We start from the raw sequence: 20754 nt of genomic DNA, 5'->3' as shown, positions 1-20754 counted from the left end.
CCCAGAACCTCCCAACCCGGAGGGCTTCCTCCCTGGTCCCTGCACCCAGCTCACCTGTTTTGCAAAAGAGGAAGGCAAATGGGTGGCTGGGTGGGTGGGGGGGCGGTGTACAGGATCGTGCTGCACCCGTGTAAATACTGTTTGTATGAACTGTGTCTTCTATCTTTTGTTAGTGGCAGCTCGTTAATTAAGCAGCCGATTACTGCTGCCTTCTTTTGACACATGCATGTATTTTGGGGCAAAAAGAGTCTTGTTCTCCTAAAACTCTGAACGAAACCATTCAGAAAGTCCTCATCTATCCTGGGTTCCGGGCTGCGCGGCCCCCCACCTCCGCCCCCCGTCTTCTCTCTGTCCCCCACTGTCCCCCTCCCTTCCCCCCCCCTTCCTCCAACCCAAGTGGGCTCGTAGTTGCGTGGAGGACAGACGCTAAGCACAGCTAAATAAATCATGTTTACGCTTGGCGTTCTTGGGAGTGAAAAATCTGTTGGCTGTTTTTACTTCCTTATTTCTCAGCATTTGCTTCCTACCTGTTTTTGAGCACATGCCCAGAAATAGTAGTTTTCTCAAACGAGGGGATAATGCCAGCCAGCCTCTCTCTCTGCCAAGGAAGCTGCTGCATTTTGCAAAACAGAGTGACGGTTTTTAAGTGACACTAATTTTTTTTCCTCCCCAAAGAAATTAGGATGTAGACTGAGGGTATTAAAATGCACTTTAGGGAAGGGGAGGGCGGAAAAAAACCCACCCAGTCACTCCCACCCCACAGCATGGGGACCTGCGTCTAGCAGATTTAGAAAGGGTCTCACTTTTGTTCGCACTTGGCCGCCCCAGGGGCCAGAGGCAGCCGGTGGATGAGAAGGGGCTGTCTCGGCCCGGAGAGCTGAGTCAGGTTCATTTCAGCCCCAAGACTTAATTTTCTCTGCCACTTTGGATGATGTGGTACACGATTTTTTTTTTTTCCCCCTGTTTTTGGGTTGGTTTTGTATCTGTTTAGTTTCAGAGGCCTCCTGAGCAGTGCTGGCTCTGATCACCCTCAGGTTGTAAGCTCGAGTCTGGTCCAGGTTCGGAGAGGGGAACTTGTTGGGATTCTAGCTAAACTATCATTGTTTATACAGAAGAGCAGCCAGGGAGGCGTCCCTTCCTCTGGGTTTTTATCCACGATGCTGTTTGGTCGGTCTCTGAAAAGTCATTTTCACCGTGTGAGGCTGTTTGCTGGGCAGAGAGTTACAGCCGAATATATTAACTACAGATTAAAAAAAATACAGGTTTTTTTTTTTTTTAAGTTTCAAAATCAAAACAGTGGTACAGAAATGTTGGGTGTTCCTGCCAGGAGGCCGGGCTGGTCTTATCAAGGAGTCTTTGCAGTTAATTCAGTCTGAGTGCAGGACATCGGCTCTGCTTCAAAGACAGCCGAGGGGAAAAAAAAAATGACAACAAAATCAAAGTCAGCGTGCTCTGATTTCCCCCCAGTTTCTAATGGGAATACTCTGCAACAGAAATGATATTTCCATTGAGGACCGCATTACCGGTTTCTTTAATTACATTAAATAGCGGTATAAACCTCAGCTGAATGTAAACCCCTGTTACAGCGGCACTGCGAGTGAGGCTAGATTGAATCGCAAGGAGCAGTGTTACTGGTGTTAATGTGCTAACAATCTTTATTAAATTAATCCTGCGAAGTGTTAATTTTTACAAATTTTGTTGTGCACACACTGTACGTCACCGTTGGTGTGTTGGGAGAGGAAAATGATTTCGTGTCAAAAAGGAAGTAAGAGGGTGGCTGTCAGACGGCTCCCTTAGAAGAGAAATTTGTGATTTTCGCCATCAAATGCTACCTGCGTTGAAAGGAAGGCTCACAATATGTATGTGAAATGCCATCTACATACAGAAAACTCAGTTAAAGGGAACTACTTTGTTGAAAGTAATTACAGGCCTGTTCACGTTTTAGTCGGTGACATTTCAGACTTGGCTTAGAAACATAAAGAGGCCATAGAAAGATTTTGTTCTTACGTGATGCAAAGCATTGAACCTCACATTCTATATGTCCATTAGCAAAAGGTAAAAAAGAAGTGAAAGGAAAAAAAAAATAGACTCAGTCAGCAACAAATGCAGTGGGGAGCTGGGGTTTTATTACAACAGTAGAGATCAATTGCATGTAACTCTAATAAATAGAGCTAAAACCAGAAAAGGCATTTTTGCTATAGCAGGTTTAAAAAATTTTTTTAAATACAATTAGATTTTTCTGTTTTTTTTTTTTTTCCCTTTCCCTTACTCCTTCTCTTACTCCCTTCCTTTACTATTTATTGTTTTTTAAGCATTCCACTAATCGAGTTAAATTTCTAGTCCTTATAAAACAAGGACCTCTGCTGGCCCTTGTGGTTGCGTATTCTCTTACTTCCCAGGTAGAGAGTTTTGTGGTCTGATCATAAAAAGCGGTTGATGATGCTCGTGTGTGCAAGTGCGTGCTCAGTCGTGTCCAATTCTTTGCGACCCCATGGACTGTAGCCCGCCAGGGCTACATGTGCATGGGAATCTCCAGGCAAGAATACTGGAGTGGGTTGGCCATTTCCTTTTTCAGGGGATCTTCCCGACCCAGGGATCGAACCTGCATCTCCTGCATTGGCAGGCGGATTCTTTACTCTTGAGCCAGCTGGGAGGTTCACGATGCCTACCTTCTTCAAACCCACAACTCCATCTGCACCTGCTGGTCCCTTTGCCTGCCTGCTCCTCTGGACTGAGTGATCGTGGGAACCTCCTTGCTGGGTGCTGCACTGACTTGAAGTTCTTCTCATTGGTTGTGCTGCTTTGCTTTTGTTCTTAACTTCTCTGGGACTCTCACAGTTCAGACTCCGTCCTTGTGATGCCATCATGCACTCTGTGCGTGGCAGAGCCGGTGTTGGAGTTGGTGGGATCTGCAAACCATGACCACCCGTGAGCTCACCAGCTTGTGAACGAGTGTCAGGATTCAGTATTCCCAGGATTCCCTCACGTGCCAGACCCAGTGGATGCTGATGCAAAAGATAAACATGCCCTTAGTTAAAAACCCACTGTAGGCACCAAATCTGAAGAATCACTTCCTGGCTTACTTCCCTTCATGTGACACGTGACTTCTGCCTTGGCTGTGGATTCCTCCCCACCCCTCCCCTCTGCCTTAAATGAATGGGGACGTGTCTAAGGCCTGCCTGGCCAAGCTGGTCATTGGACCCTGGCCATCAGGGAAAGAGTCACAGCGTCCTGACCCCAAGTCCCAGATTCTTCCTGCTTGAAATCCGAATGATCTAACCGGTTTCTGATTTCCACATGTAGACTGAGCTTTTTGGCCAGCGTTGCTTTGTGAAGATACGTGTAGTCGACTGTTTGTGGCTCCTGATGCCGCCCAAGAGAAAATTGCTGGAGGCTCTTGGATGTGTTGTGTTTCAGGGCAGAAACCGCTAAAGATGGAAGCCACTGCCCAGCTTCTGATCAGAAGGCCCAGATCAGGGGGAAGGGGACGTTCCTCTGCTAGGTACTGGTCGGCTGTTTTTGCTGGCGAGACTCATAGAATCTGTCAATTTGGGTTTGTCCTTGGCGTCTTCAGTTTGCACGGAATACATGCAGACATTTTAACATGTCCATGTTGCTGATGCACGCGTGCGTGCGTGTATGCGTATATGTATAATCTCTCTATAATAGATGTGCGTGCATACATTTTTCTAGCTAGTGAGACATGTGGTTTCACCTTCTGTTGTCCCCAGGCCTGCCCATTCCAGGACTGTGGGTCCTCCTTTGGCCGACCCTTCCTGCTGAGGTCACCCCAGAGGATTCATACCTGTTGATCTGTGTGTGGCTGGAAGCTATGGTACACAGGCCTCACCTCCCAGTTGGCGGTCAAGTGGTTGTCTTTACTGGCCTGCCAGCAGTTCGGAGAGCTCCACAGATTTCTGCAAAAGACAGCAAAAGGAGTCTAAGCTGTGTGCTCTCTCCTGCTGGTGCCCGCTGGGGGCTGGCCTGGTCAGCCCCGAGTAGTTGGTCAGCTGCCTCTGTCTTACCCCGAATGGTCCTCAGGGTGTGGTTCAGCCTGCCTCCCCAGCAGCGCCTGAAGTCTCTTCTGTCCCTCACTGGGCCCTTTGGAAGGGCCATCGAAGGTTCTGGAATTGGTGATCTCAGCTCCCCAATCCTTGACTCAGGTCGTGGGAAGGGTTTTGCTGCCCGGTGTATTTTAGCAGCTGGCGTCTTGCGGAGATTGGGATTGGAGGCACTGGAACAGTTGCTTTTGGACCTGGCGGGGGGGGGGGGCGGGGGGAACCATGTGCCTGCTTCTAATTGCAAGACGCAGCTGCTGGGGGGGGGGTGTTCCCGTTTTGAGCCCTGATGGAGGGAAGACAGCGAGCTTGGTGGTGGGTTTGGGGGGCACGGTTGTTCCTGTCCTCGCTTCTCCCTTTTCTGGGGTGCGGGAAGCAAAAATAGTTGAAGCGGGTGATTCAGCGTGTCGGATTTCAGGAGTGCACGGGGCGGGTGGTGGGGGCGCACACAGCGGGAGGCTGCCTGGCTTGGGGTGTCAGGAGGGCTGTGCTTCTGACCTCCTCGAAGAGGCCGGGTCTTCTTGAGAATGTGCGGGCAGGTCACTGTGGGCTCCGAATGGTCTCTGGATGGTCCTTGGGGAATGGCAGTGGACGGGGCCTTAAGCCCAGAGATGTTCTTGCAGGCTCCTCCCTCTCTGCTGCCTGGCATCGGGTACCCATGGTTGTTCCTCTCTAAGCCCGGCCCAACCCAGGCTGCGATGAGGGACTCCAAGCAGCCCCTTCCACTTGCATTGGGATTCCCACTTCCCAGCCAGGTAGAGGGTGGCTGTTTGCAGCACGGGGCCCCAGTAAAGGCCAAAATGGATGGGAGCTATGTTTTTATGCCCCTCCTGGAATGACCCTGAAGGAACACTTGAAACATAGCTGTGCACACTCCGTGAGACTTCATTTCTCCCTTTCCTTGCTTCTTTTCTAAAGGATACTTACCCATGTATCCCCAAGCCCAAGGCCATGGCAGTCAAGCACCTGATGGGTGCTCAGACTCGAGTGACTAAATTTGAATCCAGTAGTGGGAGCTGGGACTCCCCAAGTCCCAGCTCACATAGAGGGTTTCCGGGTCCCCCAAACGCTCTGGTGCAGTGACCCAGCCGTGCCTCACGCCCACTCACCCAGGGTTGGGGACCTGACCTTGGGCTTGCAGGTTCTCATGGTGACTTACCACGTCCACTTCCCTTTCTGCTTTGACTTACTGTTACATATTTTATAATGAAATGCAGAACGAGTTCTAGTCTTTGCTGGTTCCCAGAACTTGGTTATTAAAAACTAAGAAAAAGACATGAAATAATACCTGTAGAGTGAAGGAATTTATTTTCCGAGTACCCCTCCCCGGGGACCCATATAGCTCTGAAACTGAGTAACAAAGACTGCTTAGGCTCTGTCTTGTCTCTTCCCCCGTCTCCGCCACTCCCCGACTCCCTGCCTCCTCCCTTGTTCCTCCCCAAAAAGAAAGACAGAGAAAGAACACAGAGGATGGGAAAGCTGGGGCTTGTCGGGTGAGTACCCGCTGCCTGTCTCATTTAAGGTAGCACTCTGCTTCTTTCAAATAGGAAATTGCCAAAGTGGATGTCATTGGCTGCTAATTAGATGTATTTTAACTGCAGGATCGTTTTACCAGCTAATACCCTTATTATGTGCTTCACTGTGAACCCATGGTGGAACTGTTAAAATAGGAGCCTGTGGCCCTGGCAGACAGCTCAGGGAGGCTGCGGGATCCATGGAGCCCTTTCCCTCTGTGGCCCCATAGGGGCCACGCCGGACTCCGTGCTGGAGTCTGAGTCCACTCGCCTCCCAGAGAGGTCCCCATCTTCCCCAGTGACCACCTACCTTAGGTGATTTGACCAGGGCCTCAGCAGAGGAGGCCCTGAGCTCTCCGGGTTGAAGACCCCGAGAATCACACCCTCTCTTGCTCTAGACGTCATGGTCCCCTGCCTTTGGCCTTGAAGCAATAAATGACCACGTACTGTAGATAGACCTGGCGACCCCAGGCTGTATCCCCGCCACGAGGTGCCCCAGACAGGCAGGCCACAACCTCCAGCGCTGGGTTTTCAAGTCTGAGCTGGCTTCCCTCTGTCTTCCCTCTCTACCAAACCGGACCAGCGGCTCGATCAGCTGGGTCCGATTCCTTGCGACCCCGTGGACTGTAGCCCACCAGGCTCCTCTGTCTGTGGGAATTCCCAGGCAAGACTACTGGCGTGGGTTGCCATTTCCTTCTCCACTACCTAACCGGAAGGACTCCCGATTCCCCATCAGGGTTGGAGGGGGGCTGGGCTAGGACCAGAACCAGGATTCTTCAGTGAGAGCGCAGCATTTGACTTCCTGTGGTTCCTCTTTCTTTCTCTCTCGCCTCGACCCCCTCTGCCCTGCTTAATACATAGCTTTTTTTTTTTTTAAATCATCCTTAAGACAAAGTAGCTGGCAAAATATTGAAGCGATCCGAAAGAAATGTTTTTATTTGCCCGCGTGCGAATTGGGTTATCTGCCTATCTTGTTTATGAAATTCGGGGCTGCCTTTCCTGCAGTCTGTTCGCCTCTCAAATCTTTCCCGGCTCCCATTTCCATATTTCTGCGTGCATGTTCTTTGTTAATCACTTGGCAAGTGCTTATTTGAATATTAAAAATTTCTTTAATCATCAAAGGCAGGAGCACAGTCTCATGAATATTCATATTTTCCCCCTCCTCAGACTGGTGTCTCGTTCATTACCCTGCAGTAAAAGCCAAACAGCCATCAATCGCCCTCATTATAGGCTCTGGCGTTGTGATTGGCTGCTGCTGCCCAGAGCTTTTTTTTTTTTAATTTTTTTCCTCTTCTCCTATGAGCTGTCTTGTACCTGCCAGCAGCAGCCCCCCCACCTCTAAAAAAAAAAAAAATCAACAATGCAAGAATAAATTTCTCTGGTTGAAAAACAACTCTGCAAACTTGTCAAACAGTCCTCATGGTTTGCTGCCACTGAAGCGGCCACCAGCGCTACCTGCCCCCACCTGCAAAAAAACAAAACAAAACAAGAAAACCAAACCAAACAACCAGGGGAAAAAAGTGTGTGTTGGCAGGGGGGGTGCAGAGAGAAATTAAATAAATAAATAAAAAGGAAGAAACTTGAGCCTCAGAGATGAATATTTGTCAAGAGAGTTGACGTAAGTCTCATTTGCATAATGACTTTGTACTTCTGCATTAATAAAATTTGCATATGAAGCCATGTTAATTACTCCTGATCATGCTTTTTGCATTCATGCATAGTAATTTTCTCCGACTTGTGAGAATTAATGTCTTGGCATGGGGGGAGGGGGCGCGGGGACTGTCAGGTCTCCTTGTCAGTGGTCCGCACTCACACACACTCGCTCCCTGTCTGTCTCCCCTCCTTGATCTATGACTCATTTTTGCACTACGGGTAGGAGTTCTTGGCTTAAAAAATGTATCAATTGAAAGGCAGCAGTAGGGAGAAAAATATACATCTCCTGCACCCGTGTATTCTACAGCTTCTCTTTGCTAGCTAGAGATCTGTAATCCTCCCATGTGGGAGGGGATACGAGGATGCAGCGATGGGAAAAAGGCGAGCCTTCGCCTTGAAACCAGGCTGGGGCTTTTCCAGGCAGTTTTTTGTGTCTGTCTCGGTCGGTGTGGGCGTGTTTGCTGGGTACTGCGCATGTGTGCGGAGTGAGGGCGGAGGACCATCTGCAGGGCCCCCCTCCAGAAGGGACATGGTCACAGACTCCCCCACCGGAGGGAGGCGTTCAGAATCTCCCAGATTTGAAGCTTCGAAACGTTTTAGAGGTCCTGTTTCTGGACATTTTGTCCCTCCTTGTATGCATGGAGCGAGAGTCCCACCCCTCTGGGCTTTGTGGTTTCGGACATCCAGCCTCAGTTTCCTTGTTTGTGGACAGGAGGCGTGTGATAGCCATCTGATAGGAAAGCTGCTGGGCTTCAACGAGATGACATGCGCAGCCATTGTTGGCTTCTCTTTCCTTTAAGGAAAGTGAACTTCCACGACAAGGAGTGGAGCCAGCAGAGGTCTTATTTCTAAGCCACCTTGGATCCCTCGTAAAGCCGAGATGGCGTCTGGGCGTCCCTCCACCACATACCTCGGTGCACGTGTGTCTTTAACAGGTCCAGAGGGAAGCCGGCCTGGACCTCAGAAGAAAGCGTCTTTTTAAAAGGAGTGACTTGCAGGGCTTCGTAGGGGGCCATCGCTGCCAGGTTGTAGTGGCGGTGGTGGTGGTGGTGGTTCGGGGAGGGGCATAGGGAGTTAGGGAAAGTTCCAGAACGGAAAGTAAATGAATGATAGTGACGGTTATTGGGTGTTTACTGGCAGCCTGGCTCTGGCCAGGCGTGTCCTGACCTTCCTTAAAAGGCGAGGCTCTGAGACGGTGACTCAGCCCAGGTCACGCGGCCGGGAGATGGCAGGGCAGAAGCCGGACTCCGAGGCATCTGGGCCTCTGCGCTCAGCGCTTGCTCTGCCCACCTGTAGGTGCATAGTCTGGTCACAGGGTCTTGAGGGCTCTGTCCAGGGCATTCTGGATTCCCTGGCTGCACTTTGCGAGGTAGCCACGCCCAGGGCTGGGAGATGGTCTGGGACAGATGCTGTGGCCAGTCTTCATGTCGAGCTTAAAAAAAAAAAAATTGAGATAAGGTTCACATAATGTAAGATGCGCCAGTTTAGGGCGCGCAGTCGGTGGTTTGGAGTTTGTTCACAAGGCTGTGCAGCTATCAGCAGTCTCTGATGCCAGATGTCTCCATCACCCCCAGAGAAATCCTGCGCTCTTTAGCCCTGACCTCCCGAGGCTCACCCAGCTCCAGGCCCATGACAGCTACTCCTCTCCTTTTCCATCGTCTCCCTGAATTTGTTCTTCTGGACACTTCCTGTCATCATACAATAGGTGGCTCCTTGTATCATCTTTGGCTTTTGCAGCTTCAGAAAGAGGCTGTTTTGGAGTTCCGCCTGTGGGCGGGGTTCTGGTTTAAGCTGGTCTGGGTGGGATAGGGGGACCTCCCCCAGGGCAGAGGGGTCTTGTGAGAGCACCCTGGGGGGCCTCTGTGGGCCACTTAGAATTGGAAGCCCCCTCACCCTTGCTGCGCCCTCCTCTGCCTCCATGAAGCGGCTCCTCGGAGCAGGTGGACTTCTAGGAGGCCAGAAGTCTAATGAGGTCACCCGGGAGCCCCTCTGGGGGCCGACCCGGCCCCCCGCCCCCGTCCGAGTTGGAGGATGACTTTGCCTGTAGACTCTGGCCTCCTGAAGCCTGACCTTTCCAGAAGGAGAGGGGTGTGACTGGACTTGCCCTTTGGCCCTTCCTCCCAACCAGGGACACACAGGCTCTGCTCCCTTCGAGCCTGGGACTGGATGCTTGTTACCTGGATGCTCCAGCTGGTTTTCTCAGCCGTGGGAAACAGTGGTGGCTTGTGTGCTGTGGCCTCACCCAGAACCTGGGGGCCAGAAGTTGTTCTTTGCAAGCTCTGGAGGCCCGACTCAGCCCAAGGACCCTCTGGCTTCCTCCCAACCCTAATGGCCCTGCCTCTCAGGATCCTGGGGTGCCCTGGTCCCCCCATCCATGCTGCAGCACTCTCCTCACCCCCTAGGGGAGGCAGGGCACTTCCGTACTTTGGAGACACTCCAGGTTCAAGTCCAGACCTCCCCAAGCCTCAGTCCCCTTCAGCCCCACCCCCTAGATTGGAGGTGGTCTTCTCTGTGGAGCGGGGTGTTCGTGGTGAAATGAGTCCAGCTCCTTGGGACAGGTGCTTGGCACAAAGCCACTGTGTCTTCCGTGGTGTGAGGGCAGGTGTGGACAGGATGAATGTGCTGTCTCCAGCCCCAGGGACTTTCGGGCAAGGGTCGGGCAGGGCAGGCTTCTGGGAGGAGGCCGGGGACACTGGTTTCAGATCAGGTAACCTTTCTTGAGGTTCCTGCATCAAATCTCGGGCACGGCCTTCTGCTCCGCATTTGTGGCTGGAACAGCACACGAGGTCTTGGCCACACCTTCCAGGGCTGTCATGGGCTCAGAAATGGCTCGGCCCAGAGCCTAGCCTAGCACACGGTCCTCATTGGCCCAGAAGGACTGGGTGTTGGTGTGGGTGTTAAGCTCTGGCCTCTTGGCAGAACACGTGCAGGCGGTCTTCACGTGCTCTGATACCCCTGGTCCAAGATAATACCTATTTTGGAGACCCATGAGGTACTGAGAAAGAGCCCTGGTTCTGGAGCCAGACAGCCAGCAGGGTTTTGGTGGGTCTGGCTGCCGCTGTCTGCAGTTTTCTGTGGTCATGTCATCAGTTTCCTGGTCTGTGCAGTGGGTCTGCTGAGCCCTGCCCCCAGGGCATGCTGGGAAGCTCCCTCATGATGAAGACTGGCAGGCTGCTGGCTGACAGAGGGTTTGCAGGGCTCTGTGGCTCCCTCATGATGGCTGTAGAGTGGGCACATCCCCACCGCCCTAGACCTGTGCAGGGCACAGAGCAGCCTGTGGGTGAGGGGAGCGTCCCTGGCAGAGCCGGCCCTGGAGCCCAGCTGCCCGTCATCTTGCTGATGTTTCCCTTTTGTTTCTCTGATGCTTCCCCGCTCAATTATTTACCCAGGGAATTTGGGCTTCTTCACTTGTGGTTTTGGCAAGGGCTTCACACAAATGTTTTGCCCTGGTGGTCTCTTAGCCATTTAAGATAAACGGCCAAATCAAACGCAGGCCTTGCCGGGGAGCCCGGGCTAGCTGTGGGGCTGGGTGGAGACTGGCAGGCCCCTGGCTGGGCGTCTCGACTGTCAGAAACGGGGAGGTGTGAAGAGGGGGTGCTGAGTGGTGCCAGGGCTCTCTGGGGCGAGGCGGTGGACGGGGTTCAAAGCCTTCGAAAAGACCTTGGGGCTTGGGTGCTGTGTGTTGGTGTCAGTTGCTCTGGGCTGGAAAGGGCACCGGCTGGCGTTCCTCCAGGCGGGAGGCTGGGCAGTGCCCAGGCGCTGGGAGGGGACCACCTGGGGTGCCCCAGGCTTGCACAGACAGCCCATCCTGACAGAGCGCACAGTGGCAGCTTGGGACTTCCTGGCTCTTCCAGAGGGGGTGGCCCAGATGTGGGGGAAAACAGTATCCCAGTGGAGTCTGCTCCGGGACGCACCAGAAGCCCCCACCTGGGGAGACCTTCCTAGGATCAGGGGTCCTGATGGCCCCTGGGTGCCCCAGCCCCGGCGTTAGACCTCCCGGGGATGGGAGTCTGGTACCCATATGGCAGCTGTAGCCGCAGGACCCCGTCAGGCCCCGCCCACTTCCCTGACCCCGCCCCTAGTCCTGGCTGCCCCCCCCCACCCCGCCCCCACGGCAGGGGCTGGCACCCTGCACCCCTACCCTGCAAGGGCGGCCTGCAGGCCTCTCTGCCCCGGGCCCCGTTCCTTCCACTCCCCGAAGCCCTCGCACAGTCCAGGGTCCGACTGACCAGCCTTTTCTATTGTTTTCTCTCCAGGGCCGTGCAGGCCTGCCCAGCTGCCAGCGATGGCCCCCATAGCTGCCACCTCCTCCCACCCTCACCCATCCGCGATTACTTCGCCTCTGCGCGCCCTGGGCGCTCTGCCGCCCTGCGTCCCCCTGCCGTGCTGCAGCGCGCTCCCTGGCTCGGGTGACGGGACTCAGGGTGAGGGTCAGACGGAGGCTCCCTTTGGATGTCAGTGTCAGTTGTCAGGTAACCGACCGCCGCGGTGGGATAGGGGCGGGCTCCCGGGGGTGCGGGGATGCCGTGGGCAGGGCTGTCGGCTGCCTCTCTCGCAGGTGGGCTGGGGCAAAGGTGTGGGGGCCCAGGGGAGAGATGCCAAGGCTGATGACACAACTCTACACCAGAGCCCGGGTCCCCATTGGTCAGGTGGTCCTCCCCCCGAACCATGCCTCCTCCCCTTCCGAGATCTCACTCCCAGTCTCCAAATTTCATCTCTTCCGGCTGTTTAGCTAAAGTTTAATTGGATAACGCTCAACATCTGAGGTTTTCTTCTGCCCTCGCCACTGCTCTCCCCACTCCAGCCACTACCCACCGCCCCCGCCCCGCCCCTCCCTCCAATACAAGGTCAGGAGATGATCCTTTGGTTGTCTGTGTACATCGCCGGAGCCCTCCAAAATGCTGAGTTTCTCTTTGCGAGAATATGTTGCCCATTAACTTTTAGAACAAAGTTTATCTGGAGGAGCCTTTTAGCTTCGGCTCTGGGAGGGAGTGAAACATTCTGGGGTGTGCGGAGTAAGGGGGGCGGCGCCCACAGGGCAGGGGGCGGGGTTGGCGTAGCCACCTATTATACAGATGGGCAGACAGGGCAATGCAGCTACTCGACCTGTGCTGTGATACCTCCCTTCTCCCTCCACAAACAAAACCCAAACTCTTGTTCCGGCCTGGGGTCCCTGGAATGTGCAGGCGGGGACCCCTCATCCCAGCCTCTCCTGCTTAATATCTCGGCAGAGCCTGATGTAAAAGACACTGAGGCTGCAGGAGCCTTGATGCTGATACAGACATGGGTGGTGGCGGGTGCCCCGCAGGGACCAGGAAAGGACAGGGTGAGTGCCCCGCCAGGGCAGGTTCCGTGTGTCCCTGCTTTGGCACTAGGCGTGTTGCTGGCTTTCTCTTGACTCGAGCACTGAAAAAGAGACTTGTGTTTTTTGGGGGGCAGGTTTTACTTTTAGCTGAAGCTGTCCCAAGGGGTGGCCCCTGTTAGAGACGCAGCTCTGCAGAGGACCGTGGGCAGCCCAGCCCCAGGCCTTCCTGCTGGTGGGATGGTGGCCTGAAGCCTTCGGTGCCCCTTCCTGTGACAGATGCTGATGTCATAGGTACTGGGCTTGGGTCCTGAATGCACAGAGCAGAGACTGAATCACCCAGGAAGGCATCTGCACAGTTTGCAAAGAGGGTGGCTCCCTGTCCCGAGCCGCCCGGGTGCCCAGGGCGATGGGGCATTCTGTCCTAGCTCCGTGGGTCTGTGCTGTGACCCCTGCTTGCTGAGTGCAGGGCACCTACTCCGTCTGGGTGGCCGCATGGCTCTCTTGACTTCCCGTAATTCGTGCTGCAGCTGTTGGGTGGGGGGTCGTACTGTTGACGGTCAGCCTGAGTGTTCATGACTGGACTCGGTCAAGTTGGTGCAGGAACAGGCTCTCCCTGGCAGTGGAGTTGCCTAGGGCTTGGCTCAGCCTTCCGCTGTGCTTAATCTCTGGCTCTGCTTAGAAGCTATGGCTGAGCGCGAGTTAATTAATCCCTTTTTACAGATGGGAAAGCCAAGGCTCAGGGGTGGGGGGGCCAGTGGCTGGGCCGGGCTGCGACCTGGGATTTGCCACCAGGCCGTCTCCCAACAAGGCCACCCCTCTTCCCACTGGGCCATGCCCCTCTGCTGACGTCCTGGGGAATGTTCTTACTCTGTCCCGCTTAGCCACAGTGCAGCCTGCTTTCCTTGTAGGGAACGTGAACTGAGAGCCTACTGTGTGCTGCCTTGTACTAGGCATGTGGTGTGCCTTCTTGAATTTAATCCTCACAGTCACCTTAGGAGGTAGCTTTCCTGTTCCCACTTTGTGGATGAGCCCCGTAGACGTGAGGTATCGAGGCTCCCATTCATGCGTTCACTCATTCGTTCACTCATTCTTGTGCAAACTGAGGTGCAGTTGGCGGGTCCCAGCCCTCCTGTAACTTTTGCAGTGTGATGGGCCAGGTGGTGGAGCGGGAATGGGGACCAGAGGGAGGGGCTGGGAGGGCAGAGGTGGGCTTTGATCCCCGGCCGCCCATCCTGCACCCGCTTCCCCTTTGGCCTTGGCTCACCTGGCTCAGAGGCCTTCCTGGACTTCAGAACTTGATGCCATCAGGGCTCAGAACTTGGGAGCAGCCCCTGTGGTTGTTGGCAGTGCTGGGGGGGGCGGGGCGAGATGTGGCCGTGTCTGTCCCTTGGATCCCTGGGCCTCTCCTCATGGCCTGCTCAGGGGTCGGCTCTCAGCTTCGGACGCTCTGCCCCGATCCCTAGTCCCGCTCTTTCCTCCTTGGATCTTCGGTAATTAGCCTGGGTCAGGTTGTGCCATCATGTTTTCAGATCAGTGTCAGTACCTGAAAAATATCCTATTCCAGTGATGCTTGTCCCTTTGTGGCTTCTGTCCCTGGCACTGGACTGTTTGCTAAAGTGTTTTTAGTGCCTGTTTAGTTAGTAGTTTGAAAGGAGTCATTAAATTCCCAGTAACCCGTTAGGAAGAAGCGGTCCTCTGTAAAGACGGAAAGGGGCTGCCGTCCTTAACTTTGTTTTGTCCCTTTTTGGATCAGGATGCACTGAACCTCTGTCTTCAAATTAATATGGGAAACCCTGGTGTAACCGTGTTCACCCAGGTTAATCGCTTGCCTGTGAATGCATTCAAGGTTATTTATAGGAGGATGAGATTTTATGGGGGCGAAAACCACACAGGTGTGTGTGTGTGTGTGTGTGTGTGTGTGTGTACCTTTCCCTCTGGGAGCATCCTAAACAGCCCTGCCTCCCAGGACCCCAATGCCAGACCTTCTGATCGTCACAGGAAGGAGAAGGGACTAGGGGTCCCCTTTGCTTTATGCCTGTTGACTTGGGGGTGTTCCTGGAAACTGAAATGTGTTCCCTGGGAAATTCCACATACGAACTTCTCCAAGGTGCCTGGGGAGTCAAAGGTCTGGGGCTCTGGTCCGGGCCCTGACTCCACCTGGCTGGTGACCTTGAATAAGTCATTTCCCTTCTCTGGATGTCAGTTTCCCCTTCTGGCCTTGCCAGGTGGCGCCTGTGGTAAAGAACCCGCCTGCCAATTACGAGATATAAGAGATGTGGGTTTGATCCCTGGGTTGGGGAGATCCCCTGGAGAAGGGCATGGCAACCGACTCCAGTATTCTTGCCTGGAGAATCCCTTGGACAGGGGAGCCTGGCAGAGTCGGACACTACTTAAATGACTTAGTATGTGTATATATATATATATATATATATATATATATACATACATATATATATGTTTGTATATATGTGTCTGACTCTTGTGACCCCATGGACTGTAGCTCTCCAGGCTCCTCTGTCCATGGGGTTTTCCAGACACGAATCAGGCACTGGGTTTCCATTTCCTTCTCCAGGGCACTTTCCCAGACCAGGGATGGAACCTGTGTCTCCTGCATTGGCTGGCAGATTCTTTAGCACTGAGCCACCAGGGAAGCCCATGTGGTACATGCTGCTGCTGCTGCTGCTGCTGCTGCTAAGTCGCTTTAGTCGTGTCTGACTCTGTGCGACCCCATAGACGGCAGCCCACCAGGCTCCCCCGTCCCTGGGATTCTCCAGGCAAGAGTACTGGAGTGGGTTGCCATTTCCTTCTCCAGTGCATGAAAGTGAAAAGTGAAAGTGAAGATGCTCAGTCGTATCCGCTCTTTGCGACCCCATGGACTGCAGCCTACCAGGCTCCCCCGTCCCTGGGATTTTCCAGGCGAGAGTACTGGAGTTGGGTGCCAGTGCCTTCTCTGCATGTGGTACATGTGTAGCATTTAAAAGCAAGGCTCCTCTCTCATACTGATCTTCAGTTTCGATTCCTGAGATGCTGGGGTTGCCTGTGTGGGATTTGGCTAGGGCTCCCGAGGTGGGGCTGGGGTTTTCAGAGAACCACTGGGTTTTGGACTCCCAAACCTTTCCCTGTTCTGAGGCTTCCATGATGGGGAGGCAGTCATTAGAGAGAGTATCAGACTGCAGAGTGAAGACTGCTTTGTCCTGTATAGCTGTGTGACCTTGGACAAATCATTTCTACCCCTCTGCCTCACTTTCCTCACCTGTAAAATGGGGTCATTGAAAGCATGTTCTGAAGTTTGGATGAGGTCATGCTCGCCAGGTGCTGAGAACAATGCCTCTTGCTGAGCGAACCCTCCAGACATTCTGATTCATGCACAAGCAGGATGAGTCTCACATCATTATATCATTACCTGCCTGGCTCCATTTGGAATCTTACTTGAAGCTGGATCCCTAGTTTCCATTCTTAAAGGCATTTAGCCTCTTGGCTGGCTCAGGCGGTGTACCAGCTTTGGGAGGTGGTGAAGGAACCGAGAAACTTCATTGCATATTTAAAAGCCGCAAATGGTCATCAGCCACAGTGATTAATACATGCGCTTGGTGAAGTTCAAGGTCTCCAGCAAGAACACACAGGATCCCGGCTCGGGGAAGTGAAGTGTTTGGATTTAATAGAAGGAGTCAGTTGCAGTCATTAGTATATGCTGAAATCACAGGGCAATCTTGTAAAGTTAAATTCAATTTACTTTTCTACTGAAATTGTGCTTGCTGTGTTATTTAACCAGTCTGGGGTTTCTTGGCATGGGTTAAAAGGACAATAAAGATAAAAGAATACCTGTAAGTAAATAGTAGGGTTTCACAGTAGAATCTATCGTTTTTCTCCTCCTTCAATTATATCCCAGTGTTCATTTTGTGTTGGTTTTTATAACTGGAGCCTTCCAATGGGACGCCGTGAAGGAGACCACCCTAGCTGTGGAAGCTTGATGCAATTAATACAGTCTGTCTGGAAAGTGGTCTTATTTCTGGAAGTTTTATGTTAATGATATGGTCTGCGCTTTGCACATTTCATACTAGAACGAGAAGCAAGCCGTAGTTTCATTTCGGACTGGGTTTGATTAACACCGGAGGATCAGTGGGCAGCCACAGGGCGACGTGGACCAAGATGGCAGTGCTCATCAGGCCCCCGCTGGGGCACCGCCTCCATTCTGGGGCGGGGGTGGGTGCAGAGGCGCACTGCTGGGGCATGGGGGCCTCCATGGAGACCTTGGAGGGAGGGGTGAGTATGGGATGAGGAAGAGAAGTTGAGTGTGGGCGCACGTGTGTGGACAGAAGCCCTCTGTCCCGGAAGGTTCCAGACACACCCTTGCCTTTCTCCTGATTCTCGCTGCAGAGTCACGTGCCTTGTGGGGTCTTTCTGGGCTCACCAGGTCCCAGGGGCTGTGGTGGGGTTGGCTCACTGTTGGAGGAAGGGCTCTCAGGGGAGTTATTAAAAATGTAAAGAGTCATCTGTATGCCCTGCGCTGATGTCTCCATCGCTGGAGGGGGCCGGCTATCCCACCGTCAGTGGTGACTGGCGTCTGCTCTGGTGTCTGTCTGCCGGCTTCCTGGGGGCTGCACGGCTCCCCCGGTCAGAGGAAGCCGCCCCTCCAGCCTGGGGGAGGTGGCCAAGGGCAGCAGGGCTTGAGTGGACTCCAGGGAAGTCCCCTTGTCCCCCAGAGCTGCAGACCCAGATCTCGACACCACCAGGCATCAGAGGGGGTTTGAGGGCCAGGAGGGGCCCATGCTGCCTAGTAGGGGTCTGGGGCACCTACTCATGTGACTGTCCTTAGATAAAAGGGGGGTCCCAGCAACATCCCCAAGTGGAGACTGCTGCACTGCCTCGCCAGATTCCACTTGCCTCTCCGAGCCGGCCCTTCAGACGTTCTGAAGGCAGAGCTAAATCAAAGAATTCTGTTCAAAATCCGCACAAGATGTTGCTGTTTTTCTGCTCTGACAGGAGAGGCATTTGGAAGTGCAGTTTCTTTCTTTCTTTCTTTCCTTTTTTTTTTTTTTTATAGCTGTCTTAAAAAGGAGTTTGGCTGTTTAGCACAGCTGGTGCTCATTACATTATGCACTGGCAATAAAATAGCATGTGTAATTAATTTTTAATGCAGCGCTGGGTGCAGCGCTTTAAAGCTGTTAGTGGATGAGAAGGACCAGCACTGGCCACCGACATCACAGATCTCAGAGCAGGGCGGCCACGTTCTGCAGCTTGAAAGGAAATCCAAACAGGGCGGAGGAGGCTGGGCGCCCTCTGCATGGATGGAGTGGCCCAGAAATGGGTCTGCCTCCAGTGACCTGAAGACTTGAGTTAATTTTTTAATGATCTGGGACCAGGGGTTCTGAGAGATCATCTTACCCAACCTGTTCATCGTCCGGAGAGGGGGGCACCGAGGTATAGATGGGGGAAGAGGCCACAAGATGTGCTGTGGCACAGCTCTGTCCTTCCCCAGCCTCTGCCCACTAGACATCACTGCCCGTCTTGAGTTCATATTGGAAACTGGAGAGGGAAACTTATCATCTAGCTGAAGCCATGTGATACGTGCAGTTAGATTTGGCAGCTGCTAGAATTTTTGTTTTGGGGAGCCCTGAACCTAGCCTCTTGGACCCCCAGTTTTGCCACCTGCGGTGGGGACCTGCGTCCATGCGTCCCAGCTTTGAGACTTTCTGTCATTGTCCTTTGATTGCTGGCTGCCCTGTCCCTTCTGTGGCTCATCTCTTCTGTGGCATGGATTTATGCTTGAAATTAAATGCCATTGTGGACACACATTGGTGGAAGTGCTGCAGGCATCGTGGGAGGCTCCAGAGACGGAACCGCGCTCGTTCCTTGTTCTCAAGGTGCGCTGGTGTTACTGTGTGACCCTGGGCTAGCCGCTGTCTTTCTCCAAGCCTCAGTTTACCCATCTGAGAAATGGGAACCCTAGAAGTACCCACTCTTCATCCCTGCCTTGGAGGGTCCCCTGATTGGCCTCCATCCTGGGGTGGTCACAGCTGATTGCCAGCATGTGGGGAAGCACAGACAAAGGGAAGTTTGGGGGGCAGGAAGGAGAAGCCTGGCCTTGGGTGCTCTGTACTCCGGTGACTTGGTTGCCATCTCTTTGAACGTCTGTCCTGGGAGGTTTTCTTAGCAGGAATGAAAGAGGAGGAAGGCCCAGCGCCATCACTGCCCCTAAGACTTGCCACTGTGTCTCAGGGGCCTGACAGGACCCAGCACCTTTCTGAGCACTGTATGTACCTCACTCAGGCACCCATCCTCGTGACACCTGGAAGGAAAGGCAGCCACATCCTTTCTGTTTTGCAGATTTTTTTTTTTTCTCTTTAATGTGACATGTGGGATCTTAGTTCCCGGGCCAGGGATTGAACTTGCAGCCCTCTGCAGTGGAAGTGCAGCGTCTTAACCGCGGGGCCACAGGGAGTCCAGCCCCATCCTTTTGCTCATGAGGATACTGGGGCTCAGAGAGGCTGCGCAACGCACCAGGGCTCACACAGCACACAAAGAGCCGAACTGAGACTGGAACGTGGGTCTGGCCCGCCCTGGAGTCGTGTTCTGGGCTGTCCCTGCAGCTTTGCCTTGTTGGGCCGCTTGGTGGCTCAGAGGCAGGCGACAGAAAGGCAGGTCACCCACGGGAAGCCAGGTCGCGTTCGGATATGGTCCTGGGAGAGTCCCCTGTGTCTTCCTTCCTCCGCGGGTCATGCCGCTGCCTGATCTGGGCTGGACGTGGAGGTCCAGGAATGAGCGCCCTGGGGACTCTGCCCTGGAGGACCTCACAGTGGTGGTGGGGGGTGGACAGACACTGGGAGGCACACCCTCCTTAAGGCCTTTCTCTGCTTGAGGGAAATTACGCAACTGGGCTCGTGGGAGCTGGGAGGGTCTCGGAGGACCACTGGGTTCTCCTCGTGGAGGTGAGGTGGGGGGGGACAGACTCCTTCCCAGGCGTGGCCGGGTGACAGATGTGTGCGTGGGGATCCCACTGACCCCATGAGCCCCCCTGTAGCCCCAGCTGGCCCCCAAGGGGTCCGACTTGTTAGTGACTTATGAAAGCACAGAGTATCGAACCCTCAGACCCCCCATGGGGAAGTTTTGACATTGAAGACGAGGCCTGGAGTGTGGAGAAAGATTGTGTCATCAGATTGCCCTTGAGTTCCTTCACGTGCCGGGTTGGCTTGGAGCCCCTTCTCAGTCTTCCCAGCACTTGAGTTGGCCCGGCCCTCTGGAGCTGGTGGACGCTGAGACCCCACAAAGGCGTGCTCACATCTGTGAGCGCAAGCAGACTGAGGCACGCGCGAGTGCGATGCACTCCTGTTTTTGCACGTGGTTTCCTGGAAGCAATTTCTCCTCCAGAAGAAACCCACTTTTGTCGTCCTTATAGCTGGAGGTGTTCGTGGCTGCTTTTTTTTTTTGGTAGGGGGAACAAGATGTCCTTGACTTTTCAAACCCGAGGGCCGGGCGGGGCAGAGGAGGGACTGCGTGCTGTACATATTTCACAATCAAACCAAAATCGTCTAAACCATGAAATAAAGTTTATCCAAACATAATCAGGGCTGGCCAATTTAATCCAAAAAGCAGTGGGAAGAAACCCTTGGCGGGCAGGGGTCCCTCTGTGGTGTTCTGCCACCCAGCGTTGTACCGGCGGGGGTGGGGGGGTGGAATCTGTAGCCTGCCCGAGGCGCCCACCCCCTCCTTGGGGGCGTTATTTAATAATAATCCGAGAGCCGGGGTGGGGGATGACGTGTGACCATGTGTGTGGTCGGGGTGGGGGAGGCGACCACGGTGAGTTCCTCTCCCTTTGGGGTCCTTACGTGCAGCAGGGGGCCATCAGGTCATGGCCAGGTCATCATTTCTGTGTGTCCCTCCCCCCCTACTCCCCAGCCTCAGGCTCTCTGCTGGGGGCCTTCCCACACACTTAAGCATCTCTCTTAGGAAGGTAACCTACTCTGTAGGTCACCCGTGAGGTGACCTCGACTAGAGAGGTGATTTGACTTGCCTCACATAGCACAGCTGCCAGAGGGCAGAGGTGGGATTTGAACCCAGGTCCCCTTGGGTGTGGGGGCCACATGCTGCTCTTCTCCCTTTCTGGCTCTGGACTGCCCACCCCTCTGGCCTTCCACCTGGCAGGTGTGAGGGAGAGGGGCAAGGTAATGAATCAGGGGAGCTGCTCGGGGCTGGCCCAAGCCTGGGCCGATTGGAGGACCTGTGT

At 53.9% G+C, this 20754-nt stretch overlaps 1 protein-coding gene across 4 annotated transcripts in view; it reads left to right on the top strand.

Moving 5' to 3' along the window:
- The window catches only part of BCL11B (BCL11 transcription factor B), a 102184-nt gene that overhangs the window by 29965 nt on the left and 51465 nt on the right, over nt 1–20754 (top strand). For 2 of the 4 annotated variants that reach the window (XM_070357936.1, XM_070357935.1), the window contains exon 3: nt 11482–11697. The exons of the other annotated variants lie outside the window; for them this stretch is intronic. In XM_070357936.1, coding sequence (XP_070214037.1) covers nt 11482–11697 — 216 coding nt within the window. The remainder of the gene's footprint in view (nt 1–11481; nt 11698–20754) is intronic. 4 annotated transcript variants of the gene reach the window in all.

The sequence above is a fragment of the Bos mutus genome, chromosome 21, assembly GCF_027580195.1.
Source record: "Bos mutus isolate GX-2022 chromosome 21, NWIPB_WYAK_1.1, whole genome shotgun sequence".
Lineage (NCBI taxonomy): Eukaryota > Metazoa > Chordata > Mammalia > Artiodactyla > Bovidae > Bos > Bos mutus.
The sequence above is the reverse complement of the archived record's forward strand: the minus strand, read 5'-3'. Positions and strand labels throughout refer to the sequence as shown.